Raw genomic sequence first — 24,373 nt, forward strand, 5'->3', positions numbered from 1 at the left:
CAGGGGTTTGTTGAAGGAGCGTACTAACACTAAATAGAGGACATGAGTTTGTGGTTGACCTTGTGACCAGTTACTGATAAATACATCCGGCTCAGGCTAGAGATTTACATAATGAGGCTGCTTGAAAAGTGACATGTTTGGTATCCTATTACCATTGACAGCTCTATAAAGAGATTCAGTTTGAAGCAGTTGCATATGGAATTACATAAACCTCTCTACTGGTATAGATCCTGGCTCACCAGCAAAAACAAATAGCTGAAATATATACAGCATTTAGGCAAACGTGCCTTCAAACATGCTAATATTGCCATTTTTGTGGATACAAATTACACAAAACAAAAATGGAAAAACAAGTAACAAACCTCGTAGAAATTCTATTTTAAAATGCCATTGTTTCAGGCTGTATCTAGGATGCAAATTTCATTCAGCCGATGCCAAGAATGCCATTTCAGGCCACTACACTTTATTATAATGATTTAAAATGGTGCTTATCCTGTGGTCCCCTTTCATGTCATGGCAGTAGAGAGTGTAGTGGTTCCAAGTAGAAAATGATCTTTAAATGATTAAATTGCCGAGATGGTGGTGTAAACGACCAACGATGTGGGGTGATAACATTGGAGCGGGGCTGTGGTTCTGGCATCGTCCACTCGCCTCCCCGTGGTCTGCGGTGCTATTTGCAGAGTCAACAGAATGGACGCCGGCTTGACCTCCACAGCACAACACACACAGATATATAAATAGCCACCTTCTTCCTATCACTCCGCTCCTCCATCCATATTCATGATATTGTTTCAGCAATGTTGGTTCCGATGATGAATATTTACAGTAGAGAAATTAAAGGATATTTTTTTAACACATGGTCGATGCCGTCACAGCGATGGCACTCGGACCGTGTTTGTTACATAAGATGAAATGCTCATTAAGTCGCCTGCATTCTGAGAGTCACGTCGATGCACGCGTGTGTTGAAAAAAAGCCTACTGTGGACTCTTCAGCCTGTTTAAATGTCATGCTAATGGTTTTTGGGGTTGTTTTTCTGAGTCAGCTGAATTGAGCTGCGGAATAGCACGCAACAAAACCCAGAGACAAATCGTTTTGTCGCATCAAATGAGTTTGGTCCTCTCTTTGCTCTGGTTACTGCACCATAGCTAAACAACGCAACCCTGTGTGTAAGTTGGTGTGTAAGAACACGACACAAACTACTGCTGATGTTCCATATATTCCTGAACGCACCGGGTACACATTTGAAAATATTGGATTTGTGTTGTTTATGCACAGTAAACATTTAGTTAGCAAAATATTTGTAATATTTGTAAAATCGACACACAAGAACACACATAGACACACACAAACACACACGCAGACACATACAGCCACACATGTACACACACAAACACACAAATACACAAACACACACACACACACACATTTGCGCACACACAGAGGACTCACTGAGTTCTGAAATGCTGCCCACTCGTGTGGCCAGCAGGCACTGCTCAATGGAGCGCAGCTCAGACTGACTGTAGGCCCGTCCCTCCGCACTCTTGCCGGCTCTCTGCTGCTGGTCCTGGTGAAGGGTCAAGCTCTCTGGTAAGCTGAGCACACCTACACACACACACACACACACACACACACACACACACACACACACACACACACACACACACACACACACACACACACACACACACACACACACACACACACACACACACACAGAGATGGAGAGAGAAAGAGAGAGAGAGAGAGAGGTTAAAGCTCAGCTTTCATCGTTTTTTAATTGTATCTTTTCTTCAGGGAACTGTGTGATGAGCGTTTGTTCCCGGTTGAAAGGACATCGACAGAGGAACGCGCCAGTCCCAGATGGGGGGGAGGGGGGGACGGGGGGGAACGGGGGGGGACGGGGGAACCCGCGGAGAGCCGACAAGCGAGACCTGAATAGCTCCAAACTGTACCTCTGTTGCAATCACGCATCCCCGAGCGCCTCACCACTGTCTCCAAGGACAAAGGGAAACGTTGACTCGAATCCAAACTTTAATGGCCCGAGGCGCGACTCCCCACATCACAAAAGGAAAAGGAAAGAGTGTTTGGGCCCCGTGCCCAAAAAGTGGAGCAGAGGACACACTCGGAGCCCGAGGTGCAGTATTTCACTCAAGACTCTCACTCAAGACTCGTTGTTTGATTACACCCACCACAATGCGCGCCACTGGATGATCACTGGTTTCCATTTCGCTAATTGTTTCCCAGAAAGTAGATATGGGTAAGGAGAGTTCTTTTTAATTATTCTTATTTCATTTCTGTGGCAGCGGTGGAACTCACTGGCTCTGTATTTGACAGGCCGCGTCAGGCCTCCTACCTGCTTCTGCTGACGGATGCCTGAGCTCACCCTCGCTGTGTACCATGGCCCACTTAGCGCCTTGTGGTTTGTCCAATGATGAAATATTGAAATCAAGTCCCCAATTCCCTGAAAATAGGCCTTGATAAAACCACACCATCAATCCCGTTCATATCGAAAATATTTAACGAATGTAGTCTTACATCTCGTTCGGTACCAAAAAATAACCCTACCTGACTCCTGTGAAGTTTTCGTTTTTGGAGTTTTGTTTTTATACTTTTCTTTGTGATTTAACAGGAAAAAGCCATGGGGAAAGAGCTCTTTATTGCTTCGCCAGCTCGCTGTGTGCTCTCTCTGTGCAGATCAAGTGTGCCGTGCTTCAGGAAATCCACATTAAAGCCTCCAAAAACAGCAAGAACGCCACCCTGCCACTGCTCCCCCCCAGACTTGGATTTTAACTTTCCTGCTCCACAATCATACTTCTGGTTGAACGGCAGATTCAGTTTCTCACTAAGAGGGCCTTGAAGAGGGCCACCATTTTCATAAATTGAGTCAGCAGCGTCAAATGACTGGACTCACTTGATAAACACTGAACATTAAGCCAAAGCTAGATTCTTACTGCAGTACATCAACCCAATTTTGACATTTCTTCTTTTGGCTTCGGAACGGCCTCCAGCTATTCTGACCCTGTTGTCTATTGTTGATCTATTGTCTGTATGTGTTGAGAGTGTTAGACACATTCAGAGAGAGGTTAGGTGACTGCGAAGGAAGGTCGGCTGGGAGGGTTGCTTGCCATCTCTTCTCGCCATCTTTTATCTCAACATCACTTGGCTTTCCTTCAGTCAAATCGCTCAATAAGAAGACTTTAAGGAGGTCGATGGAAGCTGTTGCCCAGATGGTCCGAGGTTGACACTCAGGGTCATTCTGAAGGGCATTGCAGAGTGATTCAACCGTCTTGTTTAAAGACTACAATTTGAAATGACTTAATAACAAAGTCAAAGCCAATCTCTGCATGAAGCATAAGTCTCATTTTCCCACTGACGCTACATTTCTTATCCACTCTAGTGAAGCCTGCACACTGCCAGCATCGTTTACGGCTCACTTCACTAGAATAGAAGGCAGGAAGTCGAAGACAAGTCTGGAATAGGTCCCATGAGGAGCAATAATTAAAAAATGACCAGGCAGAAATATGGTATGCTTAAACAACGTGCGGCTGACATTATCCTCCCCGACTCCTTGGCCTTTAATGTGAGAGCAAAACACTAAAAGCCGGTCCGGCTGACAGTGAATGCTCCGTGCTCTTAGGCTAGGCGGCGATGGCAAGGTGACTCAACCACGTTACTGCAGCCTAATGCAGGGCACTGCTTAGCCTCAGGCCGGGGATGAGGGAGCGCGTGTGCATGCTAGCCAGCTAGCGACGGGACCAGCTCTCTGTGTTTTTAGGGCTGAGAGGGCTTGCCTGCATTTCTCCCTCTCTGAATCCAGGCCATGCGTTTGTGTTTAGCTATTTATTTGATTGGGGTTCATCTTTGGTGTTGTTATTTTCTTTTATTTGTCTTTGCAATGGGATGGAGTTGGCTTGGTGAGGATATCACTCGGCTGGTGCAGCTTGATTCTTTTAACCGCTGAATGTACTTCTTTCGGAATATATTCGACCCGTCCTGAAAATAAAAGAAGTCAGGGTAGCTCCCCTCCCCCAGCCGCTGTAAATGGACCAGCCCTGTCTGACATGTGGTAGAGAGGGAGAAAACCAGACAGAGAGCGAGAGCGAGAGAGTGAGAGAGCGATGGAGCAAGTGAGCGAGAGAGAGAGAGAGAGAGAGAGAGAGAGAGAGAGAGAGAGGGCAAGAGCTATAGAGAGAAGGGGGAGGGGGGAGGAAAGTCAGTTGCTCCGGGCATACCAGCATTACTGGAGAAGAAGTAATGGGTACAGGAGTTCCCATTAAGTTGTCATTGTGCAGCAAATTCATCACAGTCAAAAAGGGGAATGCTCGGTGATGGGCGGTCGTAGTCACGGTTACTAGGACATGACAGCCCCGAGTTCTTCAGTGTAGACTCTGGCACTGAGTCAAGGAACACTGCGTCAGTTCAAGGCTGTTTGATTGAAGTGTTTTGGAGTGTATTTTTCTACTTCCTGCCCTCTGCATCATGGTTGCAAAGGAAGTTGTTTATGGGAGCCAATCTGACGTATCCCAGGGTTAACTTGTGCACCAGCTCTGACCTCTATGTGGCTGCAACCCAGCACTTAAATCTATTTTGGAGAACTCCTCTTCCCAAGAAACCCCTGCAACTCAGCAGCACCACTGTAGCACTACGGGTTAAACACAGAGTCAGAGCAAAACAGCCAACAGATTGCGGCTAATTGCAACTTTTCAGAGCGTGCGTAGTTACTGGCCTACACACACGGCACGTCAGGGGGTCTGACCAACGCACAACACAGAAGTAGTAGTAGCAGCAGAGGTAGCAGCTTAGACTTCCCAACCCCCCCAAGAGGTTTCAATTGAAGAGTGAGGTGAGGTGAGGGAGGGAGAGGGAGAGATCGAGAAAGAAAATGAGGGGGAGAGCGAAAGAAAAAGGGGTAGAGAGAAAATCACCGGACAGCTTAGTAGAGAGAGAAACGGCGGGACAGAAACCGGGAGTGTTGAGAGACTGACTAGAAGATACCGAGGGATAGATCCTCACTGTTATATTGTAGACTGTAAAAAATGAATGGATGCAGCGTCCGTGACGTCGCCTATAGGCTCACCACCGCCGTGAGGGTGTCGAATTGCCCTAAATGGATTTGTCTATTCTTTCAACCAGCAACGTGCACAACCATATGTTTGAATTGACGCCTTGCTGCAGCCTTTGGCCAAATGGCATTAATATTAAATCCTTAATAGCTTTTACATTTTAAATAACTAGCTGTCAAACAAGACAAATGACTAATTATTAACTAATTAACTAGCCACCAAGATCCTAACGGAATGAAGAAAAAATGTATTGGTTTTGTGTTACGAGAACGAAATTACACTTCTTCCAGTTGACTTAGAATGATGCTGGTTAGCTCTATGTCCACCTAAAGGCCGATAGAGGCAGTCATGGCCGCGGCTTGGTCTCAGAGTGAAAGTGGTCTGGGTTCTCCCAGCTCACCACAGTGTGGCTGTGAAGGGTTAACCATAGTCCTCTACTGTACACGGGCCACAGCACTGCTGCCTCACTCTGGGCTCCGGCACCGCTCTGCCAGGCCAGATGGCTACCATATGTATACCGAATACAGAGAGAGAGAGAGAGAGAGAGAGAGAGAGAGAGAGAGAGAGAGAGAGAGAGAGAGAGAGAGAGAGAGAAGAGACCACCTTGAGTAGGGGTGTGTGTGTTGGGAGGGGGGAGGAAGAAATAGCAAGAGATGGAGCAAATTAAAAGTTAGTTTGAATTCCTATGCAGCTATGAAAGAAAAGGATCCTTTCGTTGGGATGATCCCATCTTGAGTGTTAGAAAATAAACCACATGGCGGTCTACGGTGGGGCCGCACGGTATACTGGTCTGGATAAACAACCACAAAACCACACACCACACGTTTGTGGTTTCAATGGATGAGTGGGCCTACAGTGCGTGCCACCAGGACATGCTGGAGAAGGTGTACTACAACCCCCCCCCCCCCCCCCCCCCTAACAAGCCGGGGAATATCCCCGCAGGAGGGTGTGTGTGAGGCACACGCATGAGCGCACAGGCTACTCTGCCTTCATTAGGGAGCTGGTTAATGGAGGCGTATCAAGGCTGGATCCACTGTGTGCACACCGGGGGCTGGCAGGCTGCACGTGCGGGTTAGCATGTGTGTGAAACTGTAAATACACATATATTGGTTGTGTGGCGATATGAGGAATTCAATGCTAAATATACACTCACATCTAAAGCACGGTGTCTCACACATGCATGCTCAGGCAAACGTGCAGAAAATATGTGCTAGGGTTGGTTGTGAGATTAATTAGGACGGACCTGGGAACAGGGCTACGGCGGCAGTGGGAAACGTATCCTGCGAGAAATGGTTGAATCTAAACTGAATCTCAACTCAATCTGTGGCCCACCGGTGAAAGGCTGATCGTTTTTGACATTGTTGTAGGCGTCCTCTCCTTGGCCTTGTTGTCATGGCTAATCTCCCAAACAAGAAGGGTGCATCTAGTGTCAACAACAGCTCTTGTGTCTGTCTGTCCTATTTACAACGCGCCCGCCCGTCCAGCATCTCCAGTTATCTGATCGATGTCGTAAAGTCATCCCTTGAACAGTTAAGGACAATATCCAAGAAATGTTATCTCGTGAACTATCCATACGAAAGAGAAAATCAATAATTAATCCTACATATCTCATTCCAATGTGCTGTTGCATCGACGGTACGTGAGGTAACGTGAGCTGAGTGGTTGGTGGGAGGAGCCAGGTAACAGAGGAGAGACTGTGCGAGTGTGACAGGGACTATAAAGACATCAGCCAGTGTGTATTTGTGAGCCAACCCACTGCTGCTCAGCAACTGGAGGTCAAGATGATGTCATTCAAAAGACACTTATGGTTGACAGAGAGAGAGACAGGCCTGTCAATCAACCCAATGAATATGGCTACAGGGGAGCCTTACAATAATACAATTGATAGAAAATGCACAGAAGACTACGTACAAACACACACACACACACACACACACACACTCATCCACTGGGACGGCTGAATTGCACAATATACTCCAATCAGAAAGAAACCCAAATGCTTAAGTTGCTATGTGTTTCACAAGCTTTAAGCTCTCTAGCGCTAATTTCAATTGGTATTTCTTCAGCTTTCATCTCATTTCGTCTGTCGAGGGCTGAAACTCTAAAATATCCTCAAATCACATTCTACCCCCCACCCACCCCGACCCACCCCCAACCAGGATGCTTTCCAGACAATAAATGCAATCAGTAGCAGATCTGAAGCCACTGAGCCGTAATGGCACCACACACACACACACACACACACACACACACACACACACACACACACACACACACACACACACACACACACACACACACATAAATACACTCAAACACACACACACACACACACACAAACACACACACATACCCACACGCACTTCAGAGAGCGGGGAAAAAAACATGGTGCTTCACTGTACATTTACAAACAAGATGGTCTGAGCAGGAATGCCGTGGGAACGTGCTTCAGGACTGGAGTGTTTAGGTCAATTGACACACACACACACACACACACAAACACACACACACATTGACAGTAACATATCCACTCATCATCACACTCTGATGACTGAGTGTCAACAGGTGCCACCACGGTGTTGACGTAATTGCTTATTCAAACATGAGGAGGCAAGAGTAATTAAGAAATTGTTTAGTGGGCTGATCAGAATAAATAACTTTGTGAGTGTACAAAAGGTTTGGTAACACCAATTAAATGGCCATGGATGACAATCATATGAACGTGACACAAAATACTGCTGCTACTAACTAGATACTTTTTTTGTGGATCACTGATCACACTAATCTGCGATCCAGCACTAGTACGACTATATTACAGCAGAACTTCTGCAGGGGAGAGATATTCTACGGAACAAATCTCATTCTCTTTCAGAAGGGGCTTTTAATAGTGTATTTCTACAGTGGGCAGTCTACACGGTGTTGTTGACACCTTTAAAGACACTTTTTCTTTTACAATTTACTACTGCTGGCCATGGCTGTGTTCTCCAATTACTCATCTACAGATGACCCACCTCCAGCAACACGATTGGTCGAAACAAATAAGAAGCCAAAGATGGTGGAACCCTGTCTTATTTGTGAGACTACTGGCAATTGTGAGTGACAATGCTAATATCAAATGATCTTTTAATGTCAAAAGTAGCCAGCCCCCGGTGTGCACACAGGGGCACCAGCCCTGATACGCCTCCTTTAACCAGCTCCCTAACCAGTAGTTCAGGTGTTAAAATGCTCTTACATTATGTATTAGCAGTTAGAAAAGGGAAGGTTGGAGAGAATGATATTTTTCTGGCAAAATATGATGATTAAAAAGTTCTGGCAGTGACATTTCATACGGATATTAAATACAAACTGGTTGCATTTTAGGACCATACTCATTGATAAATAAACAAGATGTTCCAAACACAGGCAGAGCCGCATCTCTCGCTTTTGTCCGTTCTTATTGGCTCACTAAGGATCGATGCTGTCTTTGGATTGAGTTTTAAAACACACACACACACACACACACACACACACACACACACACACACACACACACACACGCACATGTATATAGACACACACACGCACAAGAATATATATATGCACTCACAGCATTGTTTGGATAGCAGCGTCCACAAATAGGTATATATATAAATATATTTTTATATTTATTATTTATAGTTATGGATAAATGGCACACATGTTTCCATTCCCACCTCAGATCACTTCCTGTTAGTAAACTAACAGGAAGTGATCTGTAAGAGTTGTCGGTGTTCCAGCAGAGATCACACCATATGACCCCCCCGCACCAGGCAAGCCCCCGCCATCAAAGTGTCATGCAAAGACCACTCCCCCGGAACATGCCCCCCCCCCACCCACCCCCACTGCTATTACAATGGTTCAACTTCTGCATCACCACTCATCTTCCTGGTGACGCCCTGCACACTGTCAGGACTTTGATGTTCACCATTCCTAGATGTGAACAAAAGTCTGTGTTTGATATTGGTGGTGGTGGTGGAAATAGTGATGGTGGTGATATTGATAGTGCTATTGTGGTGGTGGTGGTGGTGGTGGTGATGGTGGTGGTGGTGGTGGTGGTGTTGGTGGTGGTGGTGGTGGTGATGGTGGTGGTGGTGGTGGTGGTGGAGCCGGGCATGGCAGTGGGGATCAGTGAGGGAATGAAAGTGTTTATGTAATATGAGTGACAGCTGTTTTTCACACATAAGAAAGAGAAGGGAAATTAACATCTACCCACTGATGTTATAATGGATTCACAAGGCTACAGCTTAGAACTGTGGGAAAACAGCAAACACTTTTCTTTCCTTCCAGAGTATCAATTCATCGTCCCTCTTTGTCGCACGGTGCCAAGAGAAGGAGCAGAAACGATTGCTTGCCATTAGGTTACATTAGACTGTTAATTGTTTAACTCAACTAGGGTGATTTATCATCCAGGCCTCACTGTTTAGCGTTGCATCAGAGCCAGGGGGGCAGTCAGTCTTCTCGCCCCCCCCCCCCCCCCCCCCCCCCGGGAGATGACCCTCGCTGGCTCAGTGAGCAGATATCCCTGTCATGTGAGGATAATGTGGATAGAGCTGCCGCCGTTTCAGAGTATTTCCAAATCCCTGGCCACATCTTGGATCCCTCGTTTCCATTCGCAGAATGTTAAAAAGGAGCCGATAACAATGCTTGTCTTTGTTCGCTCTCTCTCGCTGAGTGTACCAGCACGCCAACGTGCCGGTACACTCAGCCAGGCAGCGTCAGCCAGGCTCTAATGGCGTAATTTGAAGAAGAAAAAGGCGAATTCCTTCACGCAGTCAAGCTGGACACAATCAATCAAAATGGCGTGTATATACCGTGTACCCGGACGCAGGATTGTTTTTCTTATATATAGTTTCAGGTAACAGAGCATCCTTGACCCAGCAGGGAAACCCAGAGCCAAGGCAAACAGTAGAGGAGTAGTGTTTGGGGTGTGTGCCCCCAGCGCTAACAGACTGGTCCCAGATGCAGGGAGCAGGTAGCCAGCTCTCCCTCTCTCTCGGTGTCCCTCCAGATGTGTTCCCATCCCCTCTCGCCCCGGCTCAACAGCTCTGCTGATGGGAATACAGGAAGCTGGCAGTAAGGTAGAGCCACACAAACACACACACACATGCTTGCAAGCACATGCACATGCACACACAGACACACACAAACACACGCCTGCATGCACATGCACACTCACACACACACACACACATGGCTGCATGGTCACACACACACACACACACACACTTCTGCATGCACATTCGCTTAAAAAAAACACGCACGCACACACACACACACACACACACACACACACACACACATGAATGCACACGGAAACTCTCTCTCTCACATTTACTAATACTTAATTGTGCAGAGATCTTATACCCTATGTACATGAACAGAAAAATAAATTGTTCAATTTGACAGGCGCAGTGTAAAAATACAGTCCTGATCGGGGCCGGGTGAGAAGTTTAAAGCAGCAGAGAAGACAGTGAAGTCTTTAACAGACAGACCTCCTCTGATACACTCGGAGCGTGCATGTTAAGCCTCCAAGTGACACAGCACAACTCAGCATCAGAATATACCAAGAGTCGCCCTTTAATATTTATACCTTGGTGCAATGCTGTACAGCATGCACTCAATCCGTCTCCAAATATTTTGACATTCCTTCCAGGCACCACGTCTGAGATTTAAAGGGTGAAGTCATCGCCAGTGGTTGGCTTGACTCGGTCCACGTTGCAGATTAAAAGGTTGACTTCAAAGTGGAGCAGACTTTGAATACGGTACGATTTGTAAATGCTAAATGTTCTTATGAGTCATTAATGAACAGCATCTAGGAGATCACATAGATAGAAATGTATGTGTTCATCAGGCAGTGAGAACGCACATTTCGATCAATCCAACTAAAAATTGATCAATCAATTCAATAAACTATTTTCTCAAGCTGTTATTATTCAAAACTGATTCAAGGAAACGATGTGGATTCGCTGACCAAATAGCTTATCTCTATTGAGAGATTATCATTGACTACAGATCATCATGCACGCAAGCGAAAACAATGTATAAAGGCTTCATTCAATTCATGTTTAAGTAAATCGGAAAAAAAGGTTTCTCCAGTGCGTCTCTCATTCATCTGATATTAATCTGATCTGATTTTCCTAAACCACCATTAGTTCCTTACTAAGAAGTTGTTGTCTTGACTCTTAAAAGTATCTACATTTCCCCCCTTGTCTAATACATTTTCACAATGCACACTTTCAAGTGTATTATATAATGAGCTGCGTTGGCTGCCAGGGATATAACAGCAAAGCCTTTGAAGGAGTAGTAAAGAGGGTGGGGGGGGGGGGGTCTAAATCGCATGCTGAATCACACTGCTCTCTGCTTTCATTTTTATTTTTCATTCCTTTTTACTCCAATTGCTTTTTCAAAGTTGAACCCTCCCGCAAGAGCGATTGACTCCACAGCTCCACGTCAATATCCTCACGATACTTTGAAGCTTTGACGACCACTTGGACCACTGGCGCGTGTTCACGCTCGCCCGAGTGTTTTCTGTGTCGTTTATGTGTGAAAAAAGGAATGGTGCTGAGAAGACAAATGCCCCACAGCACACTCTATACGCTCCATCTTTAAGCATGCCTGAACAAACAAACGTGCGTGAGATACATCGGCCAAAGAAAAAAAAGCAAAGGGTGGCCTTTTTAATTTCCTTGGATGTGCAATATATATAAATACTTTAAAGCCCCGTCACATCGGATATCTTTAACTTATCTAAAGTCACATGTGACAGGCAGTGGCATTTGGTCTTTTCAGCGCCCTGCACATCATGTCAAATACATGGAGGTATTTGCAGTGACACACGGACATTCCTCTGTGAAGCCACAACTTGTGGCGTATCGCAGTGGGCTTGTGCATTTGTAATACACTAAAAGCACCAGGTAGTTTCATATGTTATTGACTATTCAACAAAAATATCGAGATCTCATGCTCATGATTTGAAGCAAGGCCTTTCAATGGGATCCGCCTAGGCCATGGTATCAAATGGCCCAGCCTTTAGCGACTAACAGGAACTGAACAGACAACCAGACTAAACATTCAATCATATGTTGCAAAACCAAGGCATCTAAAATCAGATTATATGACTGACCAAAAACAAAATAGCCCTGTATGGATTATAAAGACCATATCCCACTGGATCTTCGACGGTGCCTTCAAGTTTTGAAAGGGGGGGGGGGGCACCCACATCTGTATTTTATTTATGCCTATATGTGCTCCAGAGGAAAATGATGACTATCTGTGTTTCAGAAAGCGAATCCTACCATGACCACTTAGTGACCTCATCACTCACTCTGGCATCCATTTCTCTTCCTTCCAGTATTAAGGCAAACTGACGACCGCAGAGCTGGGCAGGACACGGTGCAGCGGCTAATCCGTGTAACACAACCGAAACCGTCACGCTCCTCGTACACAAAAGGCTTTGTTATGGAAAAATAATATCCGGACTTCATATCGTGCAATGCATCGCAAATGGACGAGGTTCACCTCTGCCATTAAAAGTCTATCAGCACGAAACCTGCAAAATAACAGCAACATAGGTGAATTCATCCAAGGTATATTAAGGACACATTAAAATCCCATCACAAACACCACATTCAGAGGCGTTCTGGGATGCATGTGACCTCAGTGTCAGTGAGGTGTGCACGTGTATTCGTCCATCACTGCATGTCGGAACACATCATTCATATCGCCTACTGTTTGCGTGCCCACTCATAAGCACACAAACCTCCTCTCACGCGTCACGGCAAAGTGCCAATCAAGTCACACTACATTCGCTCTCGCATGCTGCACAAGTTCTCTGACATCCATCTTCGACATGGTCGGAAATAGGGTTAGTATAATTACGCCATTAACTTAATATCCAACTTCCCGGAGGCCGAGTGAGCGTGGCCTGTGTAGAAAGCAAACCAGACGCAACAAAAAGCGCTATCAATCAATCTCGCCACTGTGGGCGAGATTGCAGATGTGTTGCTCATGGCTGTTTGCCCGTCGCACACCGGATCACTAGAGATGCACCTTTGGATGATGATCCGTCCCACGCTACCTGAATACGAGACACGAGATCCGTGCGCACGCCCACTGGCACATCAGACAGGCTTTGTGACGGGGGGGGGGGGGGGTTGATGGGAGCGGGTATCCGTGACCTGTGCTGTGGTGACATTCATTGCTGTGTCTTTGTTTAAGCCTGTGCATGCGTTAAAGCCTGAGAGGCTAAAGAGGGAGCCCCGGGGGGGGGGTGAGGGAGATTTGAACACTCAACAGTCTACATTTGCATCAGCTAAGCGGAGCGGGAGGAGCCTGCGTCCCCCCACCTGTGTCATCAGACAGAGCGGTCCTCGGAATGACAGGTAATCCGACACTACGCCGCTTTTCCCCAAGGGCAGTGCCCCACAGCATGGGGCTGCAGGATAGATCTTGCGTCTCGTGTGTGCGTGTGTGCAAGAGTGTGTGTGTGTGTGTGTGTGTGTGTGTGTGTGTGTGTGTGTGTGTGTGTGTGCGTGCGTGCGTGCGTGCGTGCGTGCGTGCGTGCGTGCGTGCGTGCGTGCGTGTGTGTGTGTGTGTGTGGGCTTCCGTGTGTCACGTCAGTGTGTGTGTGTGTGTGTGGGCTTCCGTGTGTCACGTCAGTGGGTGTGTGTGTGTGTGTGCATGCGTCTGTGAGAGAGTGAATCTCTATCCAACTTCCTTTCATCATCTTGCAGTAGGATCCTGTTGAATTTACAGCTGTGAATAATTCACTTAGGATTAAAAGTTCTCTGTGGACTCAGGAGGCATTAGAATATCCAATACTAGTAATACATGCCATACAATTTTATATATACACAGTATGAAAATGCAGACATAAACCGGCTGAGAGGCCCTTGCTGGAGTGTACATCATTGTTTTTGTGAAAGTGATTATTAAAAGAAAAGTATTATGATTGCATCGCTTCAGTGTATTTTTCCATATTTCGAATTCAGCTGCTGACCTGCTGAATAACCCTAGTTGGTTTAGTTTTTTATGCCGAGTGCAGGAGCTTTAGAAATGAATGCATTATCCTCCCTCCTGACTCCCTTCAGATAGTGAGTCATGCTCACTTCAGAGCAGGTAACTGTGTGTGTGTGTGTGTGTGTGTGTGTGTGTGTGTGTGTGTGTGTGTGTGTGTGTGTGTGTGTGTGTGTGTGTGTGTGTGTGTGTGTGTGTGTGTGTGTGTGTGCATGGTATTTATGATGTGTTTGAGGCTTGCTGGTCAAAGCTGTACAGTTGACAGATGTACAATAAAAAAAGGTGGTGGGAGGAGAAACTAGGAGCAGAATCTGAACCAGCGAAAGAATAGAGGAAAAAAGAGAAACGCAATAGACCCATCGACCTATATATAAAGTGATATATCTATATATATTTATCTATATATCTAAATCTATATATCTATCTATATGTTAACACAGCCATTGGATATTCAAAGTGCTCTTCTAAAGTTGAGCAGTGTCGTCTTACTCTCACATGATGTTTAGATCACATCATGGAAATATTAAATCGGGCTGAACTGCAGAATGAGTCTACTGAGCTCACTTTGCTTGTGTCCTTTTTTTGGCGGAAAAATGTCTGCCTGCCCTCTGGGCTCTGGGAACAGGAAGGGAACAGCCTGCAGTAGCATGTGAAACACTATCTTTTCCTCAGCAGCTTCATGACAGACTGTATCAGCTACTTTCTTCCCCTGCCATGGAGCTCGGAAATGTGTTCCTGTTATTGACCTCGCTGGTCGTTATTTAGAAACTCACACCAACACAGAGTCTGTCCACTGCGTTAATCTGCCTTTACATTTAAAGAAGAAGAAGAAGAAGAAGAAGAAGAAGAAGAAGAAGAAGAAGAAGAAGAAGAAGAAGAAGAAGAAGAAGAAGAAGAAGAAATTGTTACATGTTGTATATATAGGGCACACAATAGTGCTCTTCAAACAAAGCATGTGGGTGAGCACAGCTTTATTGAGGGTGTGGACCCTGGACAACTCTGCGATGACGTGGATAGCTGGAGGCGGCCGAGCCACTGGCCTGCAGCCCTTCAGCTAAGAGCTCCTGCAGCTCCCCATATTGGATCCTGCTCTGCTGCTAGGCAGCCTCTGAAGGAAGGCCAGCCAGAAGAGCCTGGACTAAAGAGCTAACAGGCTGTTTGGTCCAAGCACTGCCCACCACACACACACACACACACACACACACACACACACACACACACACACACACACACACACACACACACACACACACACACACACACACACACACACACACACACACACACACACACACAGCAGAAGACTGCACTAAGAAAGACACACAGAATTCTCTCTCTCAGTCTCTCGCTCTCCCTCATCATCATCATCATGGCAAGAGTTATCTCATCACTGCCCCTGCTTATTCAAAACAGAGGACTGTGTGGGTGATTCAATGTAACATCGAAATTCACTTTAATTCGGCATGAGTGGACTCCCCACTGCGTTGGACTGCACTCTCTATGCTAACCGTTGCCAATTGCACAGTCAGCAGCAACAACAGAGTCATGAAAAAGCTGCTCTCAGAATGCAAATGCAGGTTAAACAGCAGCCTAAATGATTGTCAATCCCCCTTTGAGGCCATCTCCGCTATGGCCCTCCTGTTTAATTCATGGCATTCCGGCTGCATCCGTCCAGCCCTGCGAAGGGGAGGATATTCGGTGCCTGGTCGCTACACCTGTTGCAGAGCTTTCAGACTGGGCAGGGCAAAATACAGTTATATTTCAGAATCAGAAAAAATACGAGTAGGTAAATAATTCAGTTCAAAAGGGTAATGTTCAGAGCATCGGCCCCACTTTTGTAGGGGTGTTTGGTTTCTCCTCTCCAGGTGCTCCGAGCCATAACACATCACCCGTCTCATGAATCAGCCATTTAAACGGAAAATGGCTTAAAAGAAAAGCACGGCTTGATGAAAAAGACATGCTTGTTGAAAGAGTAAGTGCAAAGGAGTTGATGGGGGCTTTCATTGATTTGTTATCCTCTACCAACACTAAGCAGCCCCAGCCTGGTCTACATTGAGGCAGAGACGGAATAGACATGCAAAGTCCTCCATGTGTTCCCATGGCCTTTGAGCAGCAACAGTAACACCAGGCCCGACCCATATCAAGCCCATTGTTGGTTGGAGAGACACACGGCAATCACCATGTTTGCAATATGACGCAGACACACACGCATACAAACACTATACTACATCAATAGCGTTGGTCTTGTGGAACATGTGCCCTCTGGCATTACTGTGTTACTGTTTGAGCGGTTATATACGTATCGCTGGTCCAACTGCATTAAAAATCAATTTCTCGCATCTCTTTCCCTTCTGACGTCCACTCTCAGTGGATTTCACAGCCAAACGTATGGGTATTTCTATTGATCCACGACCATGAGTCCAGCTGCAAATGCACCTGGCTAACGCCCTCATCGCACACTGGGCAGGAAAGATGGGATCGTATTAGAGGAACACGATTCGAGAGGAAAGGCTAAATCAAACCCAGTAAAAGAAAAATGTCCTGCATTTATTTCATGACGCTATTATAAACCTGAGTTGAGCCATTTGAGAAGAGTCTCTAAAAGAGGGTTTGTGTGCTAATCAAGGTGACCCTGCATAACCCGCGTGGGTTCCAAGGACAAATACACACCGGGCTGTTCCGCCGGCAGTCTGCTGCTTGTCTACTCACCGCATAGTGCCATCACCTCCCCCAGACGGGAGCCGAAGACAGCAGGTACAAGAGGAGGTTTAGCCCTGCCGCTCTCAGCATCATAACAAAACAATCTGCGCCCGGCCTCTCCCTGTAAGCAGAGTCTTGCTTACTTCCTGAACTCCACCGCCCTATCTTCAAAGACACTGTTGTGATGCATGATGAATATTCATGACTGCAACACAATCGACAAAAGGGACAGGCACAATGACTGTTTTGACACATCAAAAGTGTCTACATTCATCCCGATTACTTTCTCAGTTAAATGAGATCCAATATAAGTTACATCCGAAAACAGCATAGCCATGGTAACGTATACAATACCAAATCATTATAACTTTTGTACAAACCACCACTTTGTGCAAACATTGTGCCTTCTGAGAGTCAAACTACATTTGTATGGAGATGCCGTTATTATGAAATGGTCCAAGACAAAAAGCTTTCCTCAAAACAAATGTATTTGAGACAATATATTTTAATATCACTGTTGCGTTTGGTGCTGTAGTTGTAAAGCACTTCAACCTTCCGATTTGAACGAACAGGGAGGATCACACACTCCATTCATCTCAATTACTCTCCTTCAAATGTGATCATTATTTTGACAACCAAAACGCTAATTAATTAAACTAACGTTATGTTCTGGAAGACCAAAAAAACTGTGGTTCGATTGTTCTCGCTCACCTTCCCCATATTGTTTGAGTGGAAAGTCGACTTTATACTCCAATCTCTGGATGTGGTCGACAGACAAGCACAGCCAAGCAAATCTGTGTCGCCGCCTTCATTGCTTTAGTCAACAATGAAGTAATTTTAGTCATTGCAATGAGATGCCCCGGTAAATCACACGCTAAACTGAAAAAAGCTAGAATCGTTAAAGTTTTTGTGCACGGTATAATTTCGTAAACTACCATGGTAAATATGTAAATGCAATACAATGGCTTCAGATGAAGACAATGCAGATTATGTTGTCCTGCTTTGATGGAGCCCACGTACATAATGGCTCTGGTTTTTCTTTCTTTTCTAAACAGGCCTAATAAACCCAGTCTACCCGGACCACTTTTGTTGTAATTATACATATACAAATATATGTTTAAGAACAGGGTTCATGTATGTAAGAACAGGCTTTGTGGTGTTATGTAAAGTCCACATTTCATCAAAGCTTGACATAACATAAGGAAATATTATCCATGAAGGATGAAAAGACTAGCAGATTGAAGGTACACATTTAATGTGATGATTCATTTTTATTGTAGAAAAGCGTCAGCAAAACATACTTTTCCTTGGACTGCAGCCATATCTTTCTTAAATGGCAGTATGATGGTTTGGGTCCCTAGATGTGGGAAGTAATACACTTTTTAGATCCATCGTTACAGGCTTTGGATTTCCCCATTACCAAATCAAAAACATGTTCAGTGAGCTCGCCTCAACTGCGAGAGGGATTTCTATATGCCTGTTGAAAATCCTCAAAGAAATAGTCCAACAATGCTTGATGGTTTGTAAGGTTTGTTTAAAGGAACTAATCACATGCAGTGTTTTCATGGGCAGCTGTACAGAAATGAAAATCGGAATGTGACGCAGAATAGGAGTTAAGCAGTCAGAAATGTTTACGTCGTCTTAAAAAGTAATCAGTCTCACTCATCGAACCATAACCTATATGCAAAAGTTAATTAGTAAGTTACGTGTCAAAAAATCGTTCACTTACCAATATTCTAATCTGCTATTAAGCACTGGCACTGCAGTCAGTAGCTGTATACTTTTCTAGAGTTAATGTTGGGCTGACATTTAAGACAAACTGAGGGATCATGAAGTACCACGCTGCAACCTTTGACTGACCTTCAACTGAAATGATGGCTTCTCTAAATCTCTGTAAAAGGTAGGTCCATATTATGTAAGTCTAAATATCCAAATTGTGTAGCAGTCACCGTCAAGTTTAAGCGAAGGTAAATCGAGATAGAGTAAGATATAGTAGGGTAAATTAATTAAAAGGCAAGGTAAATGAATGCATAGCATGTATATTATGGTATGTTTCGATAGTTGTGTGGAAAACAATGATAAAATGACAGACAATTGGAATAAGTGTATTTATTTTTGTTTTTCTGTTTTTGGATAGCTTGGTGTGAACATTGCTACTGTATATAAGATAAACTGCAACACATGCATACACATACACCCTGAGTTCCTACATCAGGGGAATTCTAAATGAATTTGCTCCGAGGCTCACGGTGGAGCTGAATTCCTCCTTAATAAGAATTATTAAAACTGGCTTTTAAGCATATCCTAATGGCTGGTTAATGATGCTGAAACTCCAGCGAGCCGGCTGCGGGCAGGGAGCTAGCGCAGGGGGAAGGGGAGAGCTTAACAATACCCAGCATATTACCCACAATGTCTCAACATCAAGTTAGGAGAAGTTTCCTTTGTCGGCTAATGCAATACAACCAACTTCCGACTAATGACTTTTTAATGTACTGTGAATGAAGGATAACCCATGAGAAATACACATATATGGATTAGGTGTACCATTTGGTTGACATTATGCCTACATGTTGTATAATTGTTCTTGAGGGAACTACCAGTTTTTCTTGTAAGAATATAATGTTAAAACAAAGCATATCCCCCAGAGGGGTGACGTAGTACTAGACAGATCGGTTTCCCATTCCTTGATATCTGACATTATTACACGTCATATTGAATTAAGGTTCTCCCGAGGTCAACATTGAGGACGTCAAGACTCAGTTTTTGTCTTGCTTCGATAAATTCTCTGAAAACAAATGAGCACGACTCCTCCTGTCACTGTTGACGGTGTATTTGAGTTTACAGCTATGTAGCAGACCTATTACCCCCATCAGTAGCAATTTGACAACTTTTTTTAATTTTTGGGTAAAGTTGCATAAAGTCGACAGCAGAACCTTCACAATGTCGGATCCCTACTTATTAATTAAGTCATTAAATTTCAACTGACAAACACAAACTTTGATTAGAAAAGTACAAAGGAAACTGTCTTGTATTCCAGTAATAATGTGCTTAATCTGTTGAAAATCTAGTGAAAATGTGTTTAACAAAGTTAAAGCATCTAAATGTTAAGGCATTCCCCTGTTATTTATTTAACCTTATGCTGTTTTTATTGATGTTATATGATGCCCTTATATGAGGTTATAATATCTGTTTCTTCTATTCCATCCCTTAGTTCTTCCATCCCTCAATTCATACAGAAGGAAAATTAAAGGAGTATTTGAGAGGAATCCTATTCCTTGGTGGGGCATACACGACAACTCTAAAAATATGCTTTTCCTCTCCCTCCGCTGGTGGAGAAAGCCTCCAGCAGAGGTCAATTAGGTATTCAAGCTTCATATCAGGGTGCAATTTGGCCCCGACCTTTCCTCCATGATCGACGAAATCTGTCTAAAAATCAATGCTGGCTTTACATTTTCTGTTCTGGGTAAGTGAGTGGGATAGCCGATGTTGAAAAGAAGTCAGTAGGGATTTCGTCATTCCTGAGGCGGGCTGTATTACTTAACAAGCCCTTTAGGCTATGGCTGAGTAGATAGATAGTGTGTGGAGAAGGATTCTTTTTGTGTGGCCGTACCACTGTTATGCTATCCCACGCCATGCAAGGGCGGATCAGCCTTCCATAGCCCAGAGTGTCTCTGTGTCGTTGTTCAAACGAAGGCCGGAAGCAGTAAGGGGCTGACTAGATGCCCAATGCATTGACCACCATAGTGTCAGGAACAGGAGTGTCAGCATCTTCTGAAACATTAGACAAATGAATAAAATAAACGATGAATAACACTAAATAATAAAAACGAATAATAACTAATAATAAAAAATACAATAATGTCATTCAATGTAATTATTCAATATTCAATCAAAGAAGCACTGTCTTTATATACTTATTCCATAATTTTTCATAACCTACATGTGCAGCGATGATTCCATATATAAAATTGGCTATTTCATAATAAATAGTGTTTACGTTGTACCCTTGCATCACCATGCAGCATATTAGTTACTCTAAAAACTCTGAAACAAACCAACTATTTCTCTATGCACCGGTGTTTATTACACCCGCTAACTCCTACTCTCTCAAGCAAGTCAGCCTTCATATTTGTGATCTTCCTCTCCCTGGGTGAGTGTCTGAGTAGCTGAGTGTGCGCCAATGCTTCAAGTGGAGGATGGTGCAGTCTGTGGGAGCTTGTGCTTGGAGGGACTGCCCTTCCTATCTCGAGGTTCAAGCAAATATACCAAGCCTTATATTTTGCAACTATCTCTCCCTCTTTCTCTCTCCCCCTCGCTTATTTCTCTCTCTGTCATTTTAATAAACAAACACAAACACAAACACACACACACACACACACACACACACACACACACACACACACACATAAATAAATGACAAAATACTAAATACATGAATTCAGTTTGTGTATTTCCAATGGGTCTACCACCCAAGATCCTCCTGAGTATTCTACGTATTATATCTAACATATCTCTATATGGCACTGAGACACTTACATAGACTGTTGAAAACAATCTATTGCTGCGTTCATTTTTTGTTTTCCTCGCAAATCAACTGCGTGGGCACGGGCAGAAAATGTGTCGATGCGTGACTGCTGCGGATGACTGCAAATGAAGTTCAAAATACGGTCCAGCAGAGGTCTGAGCAAGGCAGGTATTGCTGAAGACTGTGCTAGGAGGAATACATTGTTAATGTTCAGCAGACATATTCAGGTCATACTGAGTCCAGTGTTATTGGCGGCCCTGTAGCCCAGCTCTGTGTGGGGATCGTTGCGTTCTTTGACTGCATCGCTTGTTGGTTCGCTCGTTGTTTACAGACCTACCTCACATGAAAATACGTCCCTCAAACATTCATGGTTGCTATGGAAATTGCAGTTAGAGTAGCACAGTATTACACATTTCTGCCCGTCACCAAGGCGGCTGTATGAATTTGTTAATTAGGTTTAGGCATCAGGAAAGAGTATGTCATCATCACCTTGGTCACAGATGTGTTATGCTACAGCAGGAAGCTGGAGCATTTCACTTGGGAAAAAATAAGGAGTTATTAATTGCAAACCGACAGAAAGTATGCAGTAATTATTTTCCCTTTGATGTCGAGGTTAGTTGCGCTTTCTAAGTCATTGTCTTTCGAATCAATATGACGTTGTTGTCATAGTGACATAAATCACAAAACCAACAGAACTGAAGAATGTGGGTCCAGCTGCTCATGCATATTTAGCATTTAGTAGAGATTAATTCGGACATGTATCATAAAGAGATCCAATACATTTTAGATTTCATTTAGATTTAGTATCTAGAATTTGATTATAAATGGTGGATTAATCTTACAATTGTAGCATGGAAATAGTTAAGCATTTTTGTCTGGTGCTATTGGCTAATTTGGGAAAAGTTATGCAAAGCTTGGACTGAATGTGGCAAAAGTGAAACCCATTTGGAGCAGTGAAAGTTCACAGCTATCAAAACAGTATTGCTCTGAGTGGAACAGCTTGCAGTAGCAGTTTAGGGTGAAGGTAAGATTGTGGATATTTACTCTGCCACCAAATAACCTTCATACTTAATAAGGGCCAGTTCAAACATGGCATAGGCTAGTGATCAAACATATATACCCTCTCCCAGGGTAATCTGTACCGTGCTGGCAGTTCAGCTGTGGTTTGAGCTGAACTCTACACTATGCTTGGAGTTCAAGACAGATTTCTAGCCGTCTCGTGTATGCAACAACATTTTGTTTTGCTGCTCTGTGTAAAAATTGTGAGTTGTATGCCTGTCAGAGATGCTCAAACACAGTAATTTCATTCTCTTCGGCTCCCAGTCTACGCCAGCCCACACTATGTTCTTATTGATCATCGCGGGGGCAAAGCATTGCGACGTGAATTGAATTCCATGGTGTTCACACAACCTTATCTGCTAAGCTAAAGCTTCCTAGCTTAAACTGTCTACAGAAAAGCTACGCCAAAGCAATAAGAGGATAGAGATAGGGGGACTGATAGTTGAAGGAGATCTATCAAAGTTCACGCCCATGTGGTGGTCTGCAGTTCGCCATGCCCCGTCAGGCTTGATACATCGACGGCTTCTGGGGGGGGCCTTCTATCTTTTGGCTGATAGAGCATTTCGGCCTACCGACAGACAAATAGGGCAGGAAAAGGTTAGCTTAGCTTAGCACACAGTCACAATCAAAGTGATGGCAGAATCTAGACTTATTACCTCTGGATAGTACAAATAAAAATAAAGAAAAGTGTAATAATAATAGGGAACAGGGGAGGGAAAGAGAGAGATATAGAGAGATATATAGAGAGAGAGAGAGAGAGAGAGAGAGAGAGAGAGAGAGAGAGAGAGAGAGAGAGAGAGAGAGAGAGAGAGAGAGAGAGAGAGAGAGAGAGAGAGAGAGAGAGAGAGAGAGAGAGAGAGAGAGAGACCAAACATTAATGGAGTCTCATAAACTTGTGAAAAGTGCTGTATGTGCACACATTAAACACCCAGCTTCTAAAGGTAGCCTTGACTTCCCAATGGGAGATTGATGGTTAAACAGGTTTTATTGGAACAGAAACCAGAAACCCTTCATCAACTCTTCAGACATCCACATGTTTCCCATTGAAAGGGTAAGTGAAAATTTTACACATTATTTCAGGAATCTAATATTTTTATCAGAACTTTCAGAATCCAGAGAGGCTTTCCATGACATTACTTTTAATGTTGCTATCCAAAATATCCTTTGTCGTGATACTATTTTATATGACAATAGCATTTTGGGCTTCCATAACACTCAAACTAGTTAGAAAGCGGAGAGGCTGTTTAATACGTAGGGAATAATGTACAGCGAGACGGGAACAGCGAGCTATACATTATCTTGCTTATTATATGGCTACTTATTAAAGAAATCAATCATTTGTCAAAAGATAAATATCTTATTGATAAAAAAAAACCACTTCTGCTTAACTAACGTTCCGATAGATTCTACGTTTGGGAATAGCGTCCCGTCAGATCAAGAGGTCGACAAAAAGCTGTTTAATACATTACATAATATATACTGGAACAGGAGGGTTCCAGATTCCCTTCAGGGAATCTCAACCCTGAAATAACATTGACATCCCTGCACAAAAAGCACTCTCAGCCTGGATTCTATCTGCTGGGGGAACCCCACCCAGCCATTTGGGTGATTATCCCACCGGATCCTCTCCATCACATGAACTGTAGGTCAGCGTTCATACAGATGACGTTGCTATTTATATCGCATGTGCAAGTGTGCACGGAAAACACAGCTCAAGTGGTTGGCGCAAGAACAAGATAATAGCCGCTGGTCTCTCCACCGAATCCCATCCGAAGCCCATGACACAGCTCTCCTTACCCTTTTGCCTACTCTGAGCATTACCCAAGACAGTGTAACTTAAGCATGCTAAACCAGCCCTCAGCCAACTTCCTGAATGAGGTGTACATGATAGGCTTACAAGCTGGTGTGACTGTCATGTATATATTTTTAAGGAATGTCATGAGTGAGGAATAAAACGCAGCAGTGCAGTCACATGCATGGGCACGAGGCTTT

At 44.3% G+C, this 24,373-nt stretch overlaps 1 protein-coding gene across 1 annotated transcript in view; it reads right to left on the reverse strand.

Moving 5' to 3' along the window:
* The window catches only part of btbd11b (BTB (POZ) domain containing 11b), a 51,358-nt gene that overhangs the window by 20,535 nt on the left and 6,450 nt on the right, over positions 1 to 24,373 (reverse strand). The window contains exon 2 of the mRNA XM_030366909.1: positions 1,451 to 1,603. Within this exon, the coding sequence (XP_030222769.1) occupies positions 1,451 to 1,603 (153 nt within the window). The remainder of the gene's footprint in view (positions 1 to 1,450; positions 1,604 to 24,373) is intronic.

The sequence above is a fragment of the Gadus morhua genome, chromosome 9 (genome assembly GCF_902167405.1).
Source record: "Gadus morhua chromosome 9, gadMor3.0, whole genome shotgun sequence".
Lineage (NCBI taxonomy): Eukaryota > Metazoa > Chordata > Actinopteri > Gadiformes > Gadidae > Gadus > Gadus morhua.